At 31.7% G+C, this 13,784-nt stretch overlaps 2 protein-coding genes across 4 annotated transcripts; both read left to right on the top strand.

Moving 5' to 3' along the window:
• The first annotated feature begins 1,008 nt into the window (after positions 1 to 1,008).
• LOC109801008 (putative sodium/metabolite cotransporter BASS5, chloroplastic) lies at positions 1,009 to 4,080 on the top strand. 3 transcript variants are annotated; one of them, XM_029271827.2, is made up of 9 exons: positions 1,009 to 1,229; positions 1,298 to 1,377; positions 1,542 to 1,669; positions 1,913 to 2,106; positions 2,190 to 2,442; positions 2,525 to 2,778; positions 2,858 to 2,940; positions 3,693 to 3,779; positions 4,020 to 4,080. In XM_029271827.2, exons 1-8 carry the CDS (start codon positions 1,076 to 1,078, stop codon positions 3,774 to 3,776), a joined length of 1,230 nt encoding a protein of 409 aa, XP_029127660.2. In that variant the 5' UTR covers positions 1,009 to 1,075; the 3' UTR covers positions 3,777 to 3,779; positions 4,020 to 4,080. The 3 variants fall into 3 exon arrangements, with proteins under 3 accessions (XP_029127660.2, XP_029127659.2, XP_082922503.1); XM_029271826.2 differs by having other exon boundaries at positions 3,693 to 4,080; XM_083066377.1 differs by having other exon boundaries at positions 1,070 to 1,212; positions 3,693 to 4,080.
• A 1,994-nt stretch (positions 4,081 to 6,074) lies between these two features.
• On the top strand, positions 6,075 to 9,117 carry LOC109800843 (YCF49-like protein). Its single transcript, XM_020361745.3, has 4 exons — positions 6,075 to 6,454; positions 6,538 to 6,616; positions 6,689 to 6,757; positions 8,596 to 9,117. Exons 1-4 carry the CDS (start codon positions 6,210 to 6,212, stop codon positions 8,689 to 8,691), a joined length of 489 nt encoding a protein of 162 aa, XP_020217334.2. The 5' UTR covers positions 6,075 to 6,209; the 3' UTR covers positions 8,692 to 9,117.
• Positions 9,118 to 13,784: the final 4,667 nt, after the last annotated feature.

The raw sequence follows: 13,784 nt of genomic DNA, 5'->3' as shown, positions 1-13,784 counted from the left end.
CCGCCACTTTACAATTATGTGCAGCATAACATTTACGTACAATATATTTCAAACGTACTTATAATTTACCATTGTTATATGGTGTGCAAAATGTTCAAAGCCATTTAGACTTATTAGTACAACTACATGCATCGTAAAATTCACCTGATCAGAAATCAATACTTATTTTATTTCATTCGGTCAACCTATTTACTTATAATAAAAGGGTGATTAACCGAAAATAAAATAAAAAATTAATTAAATACATGAATTAAAAAATAAATAAATTATTGATATAGGTGATTTCTACCACGTGGTAGAGGTTATACTTGGTACAGAAAGATAAAGATTTCTAATAAAACAAAATAGTGTTCAGATGAAACATAAAGATATTCCATCTAATAAAATAAAATAATGTTCAAATAGAGTATATGGGAATGCTCTATTTAATAAAACAAAATAATGTTAAAATGATGCAAGGGGGAGTATGTTCCATGTGTATCACACATCAATCACGTCCATGATAACTAAGATGACGCAACGAACTAATATTTTAAAAATTGGATTAGAATGATTGGTCAAATCAGTTGAACTGAGAATCGGTGATCCAGTCGGTTCAAATCTTGAATTGGATCGATTACAAACAAATATTTTATAAAACGGAAAATTTTATAAAATAATATGGATATTTTGGTTATTAATATTAAATTAAATAATTTTAAAAATTAAAAAATATAAAATGTTAAGTGTATAAATTTCTTACATTCCTAATGTTTAGAATTAATTTGTTAATGGATTTTTTGTTTTGCAAATTTATAATAATCATTACTTTTATGCAAATGTAGAGAAAAGAAGCATTTTTTTGGTTATTTTTGCTAAAAAAAAATAAAAGGAGACGTATAGACTAATGGTACAGAATAACAATTGATGGACACCTAAATTAATTTACCTCGTACAGTAAGTATTGACTGATTGAAAGTAAACAAAGTACTGTATTTAGTTGTTGTGGTAGTGTGGAGCCGAGGTAATAAATGTCTTACTCTTCAACTTCAAGTAGCGAGACAACTGAACCCAAATTTTTGGGAAAGAAAGATCAATGAACAATAGTATGATTTCAAGTGGACTGAACCGCTTCCACTGTATCCGCTACCCGCGTCTTTCCCTCTTCCAACGTCCCAAACCCCCAATTTTACTCCCATGCCGGAACATCTCTTCTCCACTCTCCATTCCTTTGTACTCGCATCTTTTCCGTATGTTACTATCTGCTCTCATCTTCAATTTCTCTTTCCAAGTGCTTACTTTTTTTCTCTTTTCGTAGACCCGAGCCCCAAGATTCCCCTCAAATGTGCATCGCTCCACTCTTCGGATTCCCCGCCACCGGACCCACCCGCCACCCAGGTTTTTATGTTACTCTTTGCTTTCAAATTTCCGATTAACTCGTGAGTTTAATCTGTTTTTGTAATATTGTTACAGACATATGTCCTAATAAAAAATGACCACCAAAATTTCATTTCATATGCTTAAATATAGTATTGGTAGATTTCTGAATTTTCTTTCCTCAGATGGAGCGAAAGTCAATGTCTATTCTGGAGATTCTGAAGCAATCAAATTCATATCTGCCTCATGTACTCCTTGCTAGTATACTGCTAGCTATACTCTACCCACCTTCTTTAACGTGGTTTACCAGCAGGTCTGTCAATGCTCTGATGAATTCATAGATAACTGGATTTTTTATGATTAGCTCTGATATAATATTTTGTGCTCTATCTCTTTAATGTTTAAAGTTTAAACTGCAAAAGCAAAATGGAATGGAATGCTGCGAACTGGTGATATGTGAAATCCAGATTCCAGAATGCATAACAGACAAATGACTTTTTATTTTTTTATAAATTTTCGGCCATAAATTCATTATTATTATGTGATCTACTTGCAGATACTATGCACCTGCACTAGGTTTTTTGATGTTTGCAGTTGGGGTTAATTCAAATGAAAATGACTTCCTTGAGGCATTTAAGAGGCCAGCAGAAATTACCACTGGTTATTTTGGCCAGTTTGTTGTGAAGCCTCTTCTTGGATATCTGTTTTGCATGATTGCAGTAACTGTTTTAGGCCTATCAACAACAGTAGGTGAGGATGATTCGTCTTAATATTAAAGAATAAAGAGAGCTACTCGGTTCCATTTTCTAATTTTTGGCAGTAAAATAAATCAGGAGCGGGAATAGTATTGGTGGCTTGTGTTAGTGGTGCCCAGCTCTCAAGTTATGCTACTTTCCTGACGGATCCACAAATGGCACCTTTAAGCATAGTTATGACATCACTGTCCACTGCTTCTGCAGTTTTTGTCACACCACTCCTTTTACTGTTGCTCATTGGGAAGAGATTACCCATCGATGTAAAAGGAATGGTGTATAGCATTACACAGATTGTGGTGGTACCTATTGCAGTTGGCCTGCTTCTAAATCGGTAATACTATGGTTTCAGATAAATGTTAATATTAGTGTTCCTTTTTTACAATTTTCATCTTCTTACCCATTCATCTTTACAGATTCTTTCCTCGTATTTGCAATGTTATTCGACTATTTTTGCCTCCGCTATCGGTACTGGTGGCAGCTATCTGTGCTGGAGCACCACTTGCCCTTCATGTTGAGACTATGAAATCCCCCTTAGGAGTCGCTATCTTGTTGCTTGTTGTTGCTTTTCATTTGTCATCTTTTATAGCTGGTTATATCCTCAGTGGATTTGTCTTCCGTGATTCCCTTGATGTGAAAGCACTGCAACGAACTATTTCTTTTGAGACAGGTGCAAAGTTTCTCCATAATCATACCTCAAGTGCCTGTAATATCATGTTACTTTAATAACTTTCTTTATCTAATGGCAGGAATGCAAAGTAGCCTGCTTGCCCTGGCTCTTGCTAATAAATTCTTTGAAGATCCAGTAGTGGCTATTGCTCCTGCAATTTCTGTAAGTTCTCCCTCCAGTTATACTTAAATTACTGTCATATGCTTGCCAATACAAATCCTATTTATGTATGTGTCTGCTTGATTCACATGTGATTTTATATCGCCAAAATGAAAGGGACAAATTGATATGACTTAAATGCCTTCACTGCATACTCGTTGCAACACAGCTGATTGCTTCAATGCTTTGGAAAATGCAAAGTTTTTGTTTTTGGTCAACAAAATAGAAGGCATTGAAGTATCTATTGACAGGACAATTATGTGAACAGATAGAATGTGTTAAACAATTTGTTGTTAGGACAGTTATGTGAACATTGTAGATTTTACACATTTAGTAAATTTAGGGCAGTTTTGTGTTTACTAACCATTTTATATTTATGTACACGTGTTTATTCTGTATATGGCATGTCAGTTTCTGCATTCAGTGTGGGGATTGTATAATTTGTATTTTGAGTTTGATCCAGAGAGGAAGATTCAATTTGGGGGCTTAGGCCCATGTATTGTGTGTTGAGAGATGTTTGTCTCTCCTTGAGGGACTTGTCCTTTCTTCTTCTTTCACTCTTTCGAATCTGTAGTAACTCTTTTTTCTTTTCTGGTTTAATCCAAAATATATATAAACAAGACTACCTAGTTTGTGTGTGTAATTCTCGAGTTTAACATATATCATTGCATGATTAGTCTACCTAGAGAAGTAGGGGGTAGCGTTGTTTAAAAATTATTATTCTATTGCAATATAAGTTGCTAATTTGCTTGCAGACTTCAATTATGTCTTTGATGGGATTTGCTCTCGTCCTGATTTGGACCAGAAGAGGAAAGAGTGAGATAAAATCCAGCTCCTGAAAGGTACTGATATAGGAAAATATACTGCAAATTGGTTCATCTTGTATTGTAGGGAGCATCCGTACTGCTTCCCAGGAGGGACCGATGAAAGTCAGAATGATAATATCACATTGTTTTAGATTTTAGGAACATAAAAAAAGCGAGTTTGTGATTCATAAAATCAAGTTCATCACCAACTTCTTTGGTGTACTTTTATTGTTTTGAACGAAACATGGTGTAATAAAACCAAGGTGGTGTCTACAGGTACGCCAGATCCTCAAACATTAGGTGCCGTTATATGTAATAAAGTTTAATTGATGGCCGAGATTCGTAACTTGGAACTTAGTGAACACTGAACGGGCTTGGTGAAGCTACCTTTCAGAGGCTCATGATTGATGGTATTTTTGGTTGAAAGGAAAGAAAAGGATAATGATGTTCTTCCTAGTACACGATCTATAACCTTCACTTGTTACATGCATGTGTTTGCAACTTATGGCGATATGTCACAGATTCTTGGCAGCTACATTTGGGTAGGTAATCACTTCAGCTTCATAGAGAAGTACTTATCTTTGGTCATAGAGTCATGGGATTTCATATGCTGGTCAATGGTGCTTGTTCTTACTTCGTACACACCTTTACTTTGACAGGATGGAAATAGAATCCGATTCTTAATATCAAACTAGGCTATTTCCTATCCTTTGGACCCATAAATGTTGGTGATATATGCTGACACGTCAACAACCATACATAACATTTTTGTCATGTTCTAAGGGAATTTACACCATTGAATTTAATAATAAGGCGCAGAGTCAATCGTTCGGACAGTGTAGCATAGCTCATTTTGGAAAATGATTGAGACTCCGAAAGAGTGTATCGAATTCATGTTCCGAATCATTAAAATAATAATTTAAATTATAAAATATTAAATTAAATAATTATTTTATAATAAATTTATTAAAAAATATTAATGTTTTAAATTATTTAAAATCAAATTAAAATTAAGATATTTGTAAGGAATAAAAAAATTAAATGATCACTATATCAACTCCTAAAAATATTTTAGTTTAGAAAATTTTCCTAAAATTAAGAATAGGAAATTCTAAAATTAAGACATTTTCTAAAATGTTTTTTGTTTTTGTTTTTAGAGTAACTCTTAAAAACATTTTTCTTTAAGACCTACTAAGTCATTGGATCAAACTAATTTTGAAAATTTTAGTTTTTAGAAGGAATTATAATTTTTTATATGTAATTATTTTGGAAAATATTTTTTATTCCATTTCAAAATAAAAAAATTAACACACAAATTTTCATATTAGATAACTTTTTTTAGATTTTTTTAACAAGATTTATAATTTTTTAAATTTTGTAATTAAGTCCTTGGACATAACTAAACTGACAATAATAGTCATTAATTTTGATGACTTGATTAAAAGATTCAAAAATATTAAATATTCAATCACAAATTCTTAAGATTTAGATTCACTCACTTGACATTTTGTTAAGGGTATGTTTGAGAAAGAAAAAGTAAAGAAAAGTTGTAGAAGTTAAAAAATGAGTATTATTTAGTAAAGAAGAATTGAGGAGAAGAGTGAACATATAATCTTACTATCCACAAAAAAAAAAAAAACAAAATCTCCCCTAAAATGAGAAGTGTAGGGAAGTTGGTTACAAAAACAATAATATTAATATTAAAATCAATATTAATAATAAATAATAAATAAACTACTACTAATGATAAATAATAAATATAAATTTATTTGTTGTATTTAAAATAAAAGGAGTTATTATGTTATATATATAACAAAGTAAAAATAAAAATAATAAAAAAATATAATAATAAAAATATTTTTCATTTATATTTTTAAAAATAACATAACCATAATAAAAAGTATTTATTATGTTTAAATAAGATTATTTATAAAAATATTTTTTTATTAATTAAAAATAATAATAATATATTTTTTTAAATTATCTATAAAAAAGTTAACTTTCTCTATTTTCTTTCTACTTCTCTCTTACTAAACAATTTTTGTTTTTTCTGTATTTTCTTACACTTCTCCACACTTGTTTTTTCTTTCTTTCCCTTCATTTATTTCCTCTTTATAAAAAAAATAATGTAAGTGAAGTCTTAATCTTTAATTAAAATTAATTAAAAAGGATTTTAAAAATAAATTAAAGAAAGTATAAAATTTTAATGGTAAAGATTATCATTAGAGAAAATCTAATTGAAAATTCAATATAAAAGAATTCATTCCCAAATATCAATTTAAAAAAGTTACAATTTTTTTAAGTCCGAGGATCTAATTATTATTATTATTATTTTAAAAAAAAGATCATTATAAAAATCAGGGGGAAAAGTACTTATAAATAATTAATTATTGAAAAATGAAACGAAAGAAGGAGAAAGGGTGTTATCCAAAGTCCAACAGTTACAGTTAGTGTCTGTCTCCGACCATGGCAACGTTGTTGTTGGCAAAACCATCTTCTTTTCCCAAAATTCCGTTTCCAAGAGTCAGCCACAGCGGAATTGGATCTGTGAAGTATGAAATTAAAAGCAAAGCGAAAGCGGGTGTGATGGGACTTGGTCTGTTCCATTTCCTCAACTTTGTCGAACCCGCTTCGTGTCTTCAACTCCACGAACCCCCCAATGCCCTCTCTTTGCCCACCTGGGCCATTCATGTCTCCAGCGTCGCTGAATGGTCTCTTTACTTTCTCCATCCTTTGTTCTTATCTCATCATTATCATGCATTTCCCTTTTCTCACACTCTTCACTGTTTCAAAGGATTATAGCCATGCTCTTGGTGTGGCAATACGCCGACAAATCTGGATACACAGCTTGGAAGGGCCTTTCTTGGGGTATGGTGAGTTACTCACTTCACTTTCTTCACTCTATAATCTATATATCTACCTCTCATATTTTCCTTTTCTTCTAGGTTCCTCTACTTGGTGGAGCTTTTTGTGCATGCACATGGCATTTCTTTTATAACTCTGAGTCCCTCGAGGTAAGTAAGAGGGTTTTTCATCCTTCCTACACAAGTAATAATTGCTTTATCGTCACTCACCAAACTTCAACAGTCATTTACTCTCTTACAATGTTGTTGAACATTTATTTTAAATTTTTAAGAACATGCAATTTTATTTGGGGGAAGCAAGGATCACTAAACTCTGCATCCACCCCAGAACATGGAATTCTTTATATTTGTCGAATTATAGATCAGACCGCTTCATTAACACTCTTAACCATGGATTTGGAGCTTTGCTATGTCTGGGTTGTTGGACTGGAATGAAATGAAATAGAATGAAACCGTGTTCCATTGTTTGGATAGTTTGAATTAGGATGATATGTTTTGGACTAGGATGGACTGCATTCCATTCTATTCCATCAAATAACTAACTGTTGTGGAAACAGTGCCAAACAATTTGTTTCCCCATACAAATTCTTTATCACAGTACCAAAGCCTTGATCAGAGTCAAAACTTTACAACAATTTCAAGAGTTGATAGAAACAAAGGTTAGGGGAAAAAAAGAACACACACATACACAAAAATTTACCGTGGTTCAAATTAGAGCGATGCACTCTAATTCTACATCCACAACAGCCACTGAAATTAATAGATTTCTCTTTCGTCCGAATACAATCTCAATTCCTACAAGTGTACAGATTTTTCACTCACAATGCAAGAGAAAGAAGAAATTTCGGGAAAACAATATATCATCGTGAGCAAGATACAACCAGCTATTTATAGCATAAGTAACAGCTACATAACTAACTTAAACAGTTAGCTAAAGACTTGCTCACAACTGAAAAGCTTGTTAACTGGACCAATAAGCCGCACTAACTTTTTATTCCCTTCCAATTTGAAGGATGAAACAGGTCTTCTTTTTCCGTTCTATCATAAAAATATCCAAATAATGGAATGATAATTTCGTTCCATTTCACTCCATTTTGTTTTATATCATTCCATTCCACCCACCACTACATATCTAAACTTAGCCTTAGAGTCGGACTTGTGTGCTCAACAGTTGTTTTATCTTTTAAGAACATTTCTAAACTCAGCATTGACTTTGCACCAATCCTTGAGGAAGTTTTCTTATTACAGAACTTTTGACTACATAATATTGTTGCTGTTCAATACTTAGATTATAAATTATCTATAGCCAATGTCCTTGAATGAATTTTGTTGTCTTTGAATAAGAAAATTAGCAAAACATTAAATATGTTCTCTGTGTGTGTGTGTTGGGGGAGGGGGAAGATTGAATTTTGACAGAGTGAGAACCTGGGTAGAGTTGCCAACCCTTTCTCTCTAGCCCGGCAAAGCTTTGCCTGTTTTCTTTCCTACCATCACCACTTACCATTCTGTTTTATAAACTGAAATCTAATTTCATTCTTTACAACAGAATTAAATTAGTTTTCTCTTTTTAAAATCTAGAAACTGAATAAAAACCTGCTCTAAGTTAATTTGAAATGTCATTTTTTTCTCTTTTAGTTAGTAGAAACAGAATATTCGGTTGTTGGAAAAAGTAAGAAATAGCGACTAAGTGGGAGAACCCCTTCCTGTAAAGGTATAGAATTAGATATTGCTACCTACTTCAATCTGAACACCGACTAAAAATTTGTTATTTTTCTACAAAATAAACTAAGCACTGTTCCAATTTACCACTTGCCAGAATACAGTAAAGTATCATTTCTGGGTTACTGAGTTGTAACGTGAGATCCATTCTTTTGTCATCTATGTTAGTGTGACACTTGAGAAAATTGTCTTGTTGGATAACAATAATATACATATGGTCGTTCCATATTGATAAAATCTGATAAGGTATGAAATGATTGGGGTTGTAGGTATTGGTGGCTCTTCAAGCGGCACTGACTGTTATAGGTAATGCCACAATGTGCATAGCTGCATATCGGATATACAAATCATCCCAAGGCTCCTAGAACTTTTGAATTTATGCACGTGGGTATCTAGAATCAAGCATATAGGCCTCAAAGAAATCAAAGGCTTCTGCTGATTGGTAAATTATTCTTCATGGGATGGATGAATATGAGAATAGTCTGCTGACATGCCATAATATTTTCGAGTGATGAAAATGGAAACCTTATCATATACTGTACATTCTTAATTGAATGATATTCCATCAGCTGCTGATTTCAGTCTATATTGTGTTTTCTATGACAAGATAAACATGCTGGGAGATATGCTCATTCTTTCTCAATTTTATGTAACATGTTTTTTTTTTTTTTTTTGTTAATTCCTGAGTCTCAATTCAACTTCGAATGACTTTTTAAGATCTTGTATACGATGAACAATGTCCTTAGTCTAGCATGTTTGTACATCAAGTGCTTGTTCTGAACTATTTCTAACTGTTCAGTGTGTTCAGTATAGGCTAAAGAGCGCGTATCTATTGTGTTCATTTTTATAATAGAAAGAGGTAAAGCACTTATTGATTGTTATATGTGGTTGTACTTAGCGGGATCATTTCAAACGTTTTATGTTGTCTACACTACATTCCAGATAAAGCATTAGTGAATTTTGAAATCGAAATAATGCAAACAGTTTTTTTTTATTTTTATTTTTTATTTTTATATAATAATTTGAAAAAATAATGTTTGGTTAACGAAAATCTTGCAATCTCTAATTAATTTTTGACTTTCAGTTGAGAAATTATTAGATGGTCCTGAATCATATGATTTCTAATTAACCTTTATATGACATAATCAAATGTAATTATTGATTCGTTGTAAGTTGAAAAACTTAAATATATGTCATGCAATAGTTGGTTAGAACAATAAACACTTGGTGATTCTATATTATCTAATAATTTTTTCAGTTTTAAGACATCATGTCTATAAAAAAAATAATTTGTAAGATATTATCTAAAATAACACAATTAGTTGTATGTACTAATTTGCATAAAAATAATATTTTTTTTATTTAAAATTTATTATACATGGAGCGGGTTAAGTAGTAAGGTATTGTATTGTCATCTCACTATCTGTTTTTTTTTTTGGTGTGTGTGGATAAATACGCCTATCTAAACCCATTTTCTAATTCTGTATTCTGAGTGTCTTTTTGCAGGCCCACATTAAAACCAAATCCAGTTATATCTCTGTTCGGGACTAAAGGTCAAATGCAACAATATTGATGTATGAACATCTAAATTTTCCCATCACAAGATCAAATGAGAAATGGACACTAATTTTCTAAATAAGGCTTCATACTTTTTTAAATATTCGCCGACCTATTTAGGCGAAGGTATTTGTTTCTTTTTTCACCCGAGATAATGTAAACAATATAGATTTAACTTTTTAAAATTTTTTGTTTCCAATTACGTTTCTTTACTCTCTTTTTTTGTCAAGTAAGCTTTTCATGTTGAGGAGTTAAATTCGAAAAATATATATTAGTAATTAGATAGTTCATTTTGATGCTAATACATTGGAGTGACTATTTTTTTAGTTTTTAAAACTAATTATATTTTTAATTTTTAAAATTTAAAAATCATAACATTTCTAAATTATTTTGATTTTTTACTTTTTAGTATTTTATTTCTGGTGTATATATATATATATATATATATATATATATATATATATATATATATATATATATATATATTTATAGGGAGCATATCAAGTGAGAGAAAGTTTATTATGAGAGATGAGAAGGTTAAAATATAATCCTTAGATTAATTTTCTCTCACTTGATTAAACCCCAAATTTTCTTTCACTTGATTAATCTAAGGGTTATATTTTAACCCTCTCATCTCTCATAATAAATTCCCTCTCACTTGATATGCTCTCTCTCTCTCTATATATATATATATATATATTTTTATTTTTTTTGTACTTTTACATGTTTTTTATTCTCAAGCTCGTTTAAAAATATAGTTTTAAACATTATTTTATAAAATATTTTAAAAATAAAAACATAATGAAAAAACACCTTTTTTAAAATTTTAATCATTATATAGTTTTTCTTTTTCTTTTTCTTTTAAAAAAAAGTCTTTATCTCAATATTGGTGTGACGTTAACATCATTTAGAAATATAACATTAGCTATCATAAGATGCTGTGTAAGGTGGCATGTTTAAATACATGTCATCATTAGTAAGAAGGATGAAAGACAATTTTTAAAAATTTTAAAATCTATGAAGAGTAAATTAACAAAATAAATGTTCGAAAAGCATAATCAAATTTAACAATAGTGGAAGTACGTCTGTAAAATATTATTATCGTTTAGCAAAATCTTAACTATATAATATTATTTTCGAGAAAATAACGCTACACCACGTAGTGGAGGATCAATGAAAACCATTCTAATATTACATTATATATTAACTATTGTTCCCTAAAATGTTTGGGCCGCCGTATGTTGGTTTAATGTCCGTGGTTTTAAAAATGTAGTCAACAAGCTATCTATTGTTAAACGATCATGTTCCGAAGGGTTTCAAGGGGCCATAAATTCATTGTAATTCTGCTATATATTCCTTTGAATTGAAACTCATTTCTATAGTTGCTTTTAATCTTGAACTTGGGCTATTCTACTCCAAGCTCTGTTAAAGTAGTATATAAAGAGGAGGAAGAAAAAATATACATTATGACATCATCAGTATTGGGCAATATATCCAACAATTTGAGATTGACCTTATCAAGGCTACTTTCAATTATGGTATTCGGCATTCTAACTAGCTGTTACTACTTAGTTAAATAATAAATGGTATGACCAAACTACACTACACTAAGTTAAGATAATCCTAAGAAAAGAAAAAATAAGATGTGGCCGAGAAGTCATACCCATCAATCTCGTACACGGGAACTATATGTGCAAGCAGTGAGCGCTTGTGAGAGTTCTCGAGCATGATTTTTCGACCTCCTGAAATGAGATTGCCTCACCTATTTATAGAGTTTGAGTGGGAGTGGTTATTTTTGTATGATTTCGACGTGGTGTGTGTAACTGTTCCTCACTACGTGACGTGAGTAACTTCTCAACCGCTTTTAACTTCCAATAACCATCTCGATTCTCGAATAATTCTTTGCAAAACGGTTAATACTCATCAACTCCCTTAGTACATAATTACCCTGATGTTCACGTATTTGTAACTTCCTTGAATTGACTATAATTACTGGTAATCACTTCCCCTTTTCTTCAACCTTCGGAGATATATATATTCTTAAAATTTATCTTCGATAAATGCACTATACATCGATTCTATATATCCAACAATTTAAGATTGACCTTATCAAGGCTACTTTCAATTATGGTATTCGGCATTCTAACTAGCTAGCTGTTACTACTTAGTTAAATAATAAACGGTATGACCAAAAAGTTGTTACTACTTACTACCATAATTGAATTGAAGATCGATAGTTGTGAATATTATCATTATCAGATCGTTAGAGCCCAAATGTACGTTAGTCTTCTTCTGGCTATTGATTGGCAATTCCTCTGAGTTTAGATTGTCATATCAACTGGGGCATTTTCTTGGTAGCTAAGTAAATCATGGAAAGTTGGCTGTTAGGGTCCAGCTCTTGAATATCAATTGAAACTGATCAGTTTCGAACAATTGATCCGATCACGTGCTTGCACAAGATTTTGTTAGTAGAAACAAAATTTACTATAGAAAGAAATTAGTTATTGTTTGAGAGATATATTTGATGCAAACCAAAAAGAAATTCAGTTTCAAAGGGTGATCCCAATTTACTAGGTAATGGACCATGGTTTTCACACAAGCTAAATTAAATTATAGCTACTGTGATCTGAGTTTGAAGAGGCCTCCATTATATATTTAACGATGCTAGATATAAATAAGAAGGAATTGACCAATATCTTCTCTTTTTCTTCTTTATAATATATATATATAATCCTGAAATTCAACCACATGCAATGCATAATAGTCTAGTACTCGAAATGATTTGATGTTGTGGTCCATTCCATAATTAGCGATGTGATTCTTCACATCACATGTCCTACTTGTTTTCAAGTTAACAAAAGCTGTTCCATCTTATCACTACCGAAAGTTTTTGCCATCGATGATCAGAGACTTCACGGCTTGAGTTGGCCTATTTTCGGAAAACCTATCTCTTCCGATTCTGGACTCATAACATGCTCGTTAGTGATTACTCATGCCTATGTCTTGTGTACTTAAACAACTATATATTGAATTCTTCTACTCTCTTTTGTTAGTTTTTCCTCACTTATAATTTTGCATTCTAGCTAGTTTGTAATGAGTTCGCGCTGAGATTGTTCACATAATGTTTCAAGGATTAATGATATATTTATGCACACCAAGCAAAAGTGTTTAAGGAGCCCACCTCACAAAATTTCCAATTCTCCACTAATTAATTAAATTGAATATTTTTCTTATATTCCACCCCCACCCCCTTCAGAGAAAAGAAACATAGACAGACTCACGCACAAACAGAAAAAAAGAAAAAAGTCTACGAAAGGAAAATGAACAGAAAAAAACAAAAGTGAAAAGTAAAAACTGATCAGAAATTTGGAGGATATATAAAATTAAGTAGAAATAGAACGTGATAAGCGGAGGAAGCAACGAGATAAACATTACGAAAATATAGAAGCGGACAAAGTATATTATTACAGGAAGAAGTTGATGATTAAGTTGTGTGTTTCAATTATGCAATGCCTGTCACATGAGTTGGCTTAGACATGCTTGCAGTTTGAGATTGAAGTTTGGTTCGCGAGATATTATGAGAAATATAACATGCACATTCGGGACCACTCACTTCACTCACAACGTTGAACTTTTGAAAGTCTTTATTGATGAGTCTTCATCGTGCAAGGAGAATCAAAGCGTGAATCCAAGGTGGATGAGTCATAAGGCCTGCATTGGTGGAGCACACACCCTTCTCTCTTCTCTCTTGAAATCTCCGTCACTAAGCTTTTTAGCCTTCCGAACTAAGAAAAAGATAAAGCATAAGGTTATGGTCCACTTTATCATGCCTTTATGCATTTCAGACTCCCTTTATTTTAGACATATCCCACTGCCGAAACTAGCTACATAGCTAGGGCCA

This window comes from Cajanus cajan, chromosome 11 (assembly GCF_000230855.2).
Source record: "Cajanus cajan strain Asha chromosome 11, NIPB_CcT2T_4, whole genome shotgun sequence".
NCBI classification, from domain to species: domain Eukaryota; kingdom Viridiplantae; phylum Streptophyta; class Magnoliopsida; order Fabales; family Fabaceae; genus Cajanus; species Cajanus cajan.
The sequence above is the reverse complement of the archived record's forward strand: the minus strand, read 5'-3'. Positions and strand labels throughout refer to the sequence as shown.

What these genes read in the sequence shown, in the direction of transcription:
- LOC109800843 (XM_020361745.3), top strand. Translation starts at nt 6,210, where the DNA reads ATGGCAACGTTGTTGTTGGCAAAACCATCTTCTTTTCCCAAAATTCCG. An exon ending in GTCTCCAGCGTCGCTGAATG is followed by an intron (nt 6,455 to 6,537) that starts GTCTCTTTACTT and finishes ACTGTTTCAAAG; the next exon opens with GATTATAGCCATGCTCTTGG. An exon ending in AGGGCCTTTCTTGGGGTATG is followed by an intron (nt 6,617 to 6,688) that starts GTGAGTTACTCA and finishes CTTTTCTTCTAG; the next exon opens with GTTCCTCTACTTGGTGGAGC.
- LOC109801008 (XM_029271827.2), top strand. Translation starts at nt 1,076, where the DNA reads ATGAACAATAGTATGATTTCAAGTGGACTGAACCGCTTCCACTGTATC. An exon ending in TTTGTACTCGCATCTTTTCC is followed by an intron (nt 1,230 to 1,297) that starts GTATGTTACTAT and finishes CTCTTTTCGTAG; the next exon opens with ACCCGAGCCCCAAGATTCCC. An exon ending in CTATTGCTCCTGCAATTTCT is followed by an intron (nt 2,941 to 3,692) that starts GTAAGTTCTCCC and finishes ATTTGCTTGCAG; the next exon opens with ACTTCAATTATGTCTTTGAT.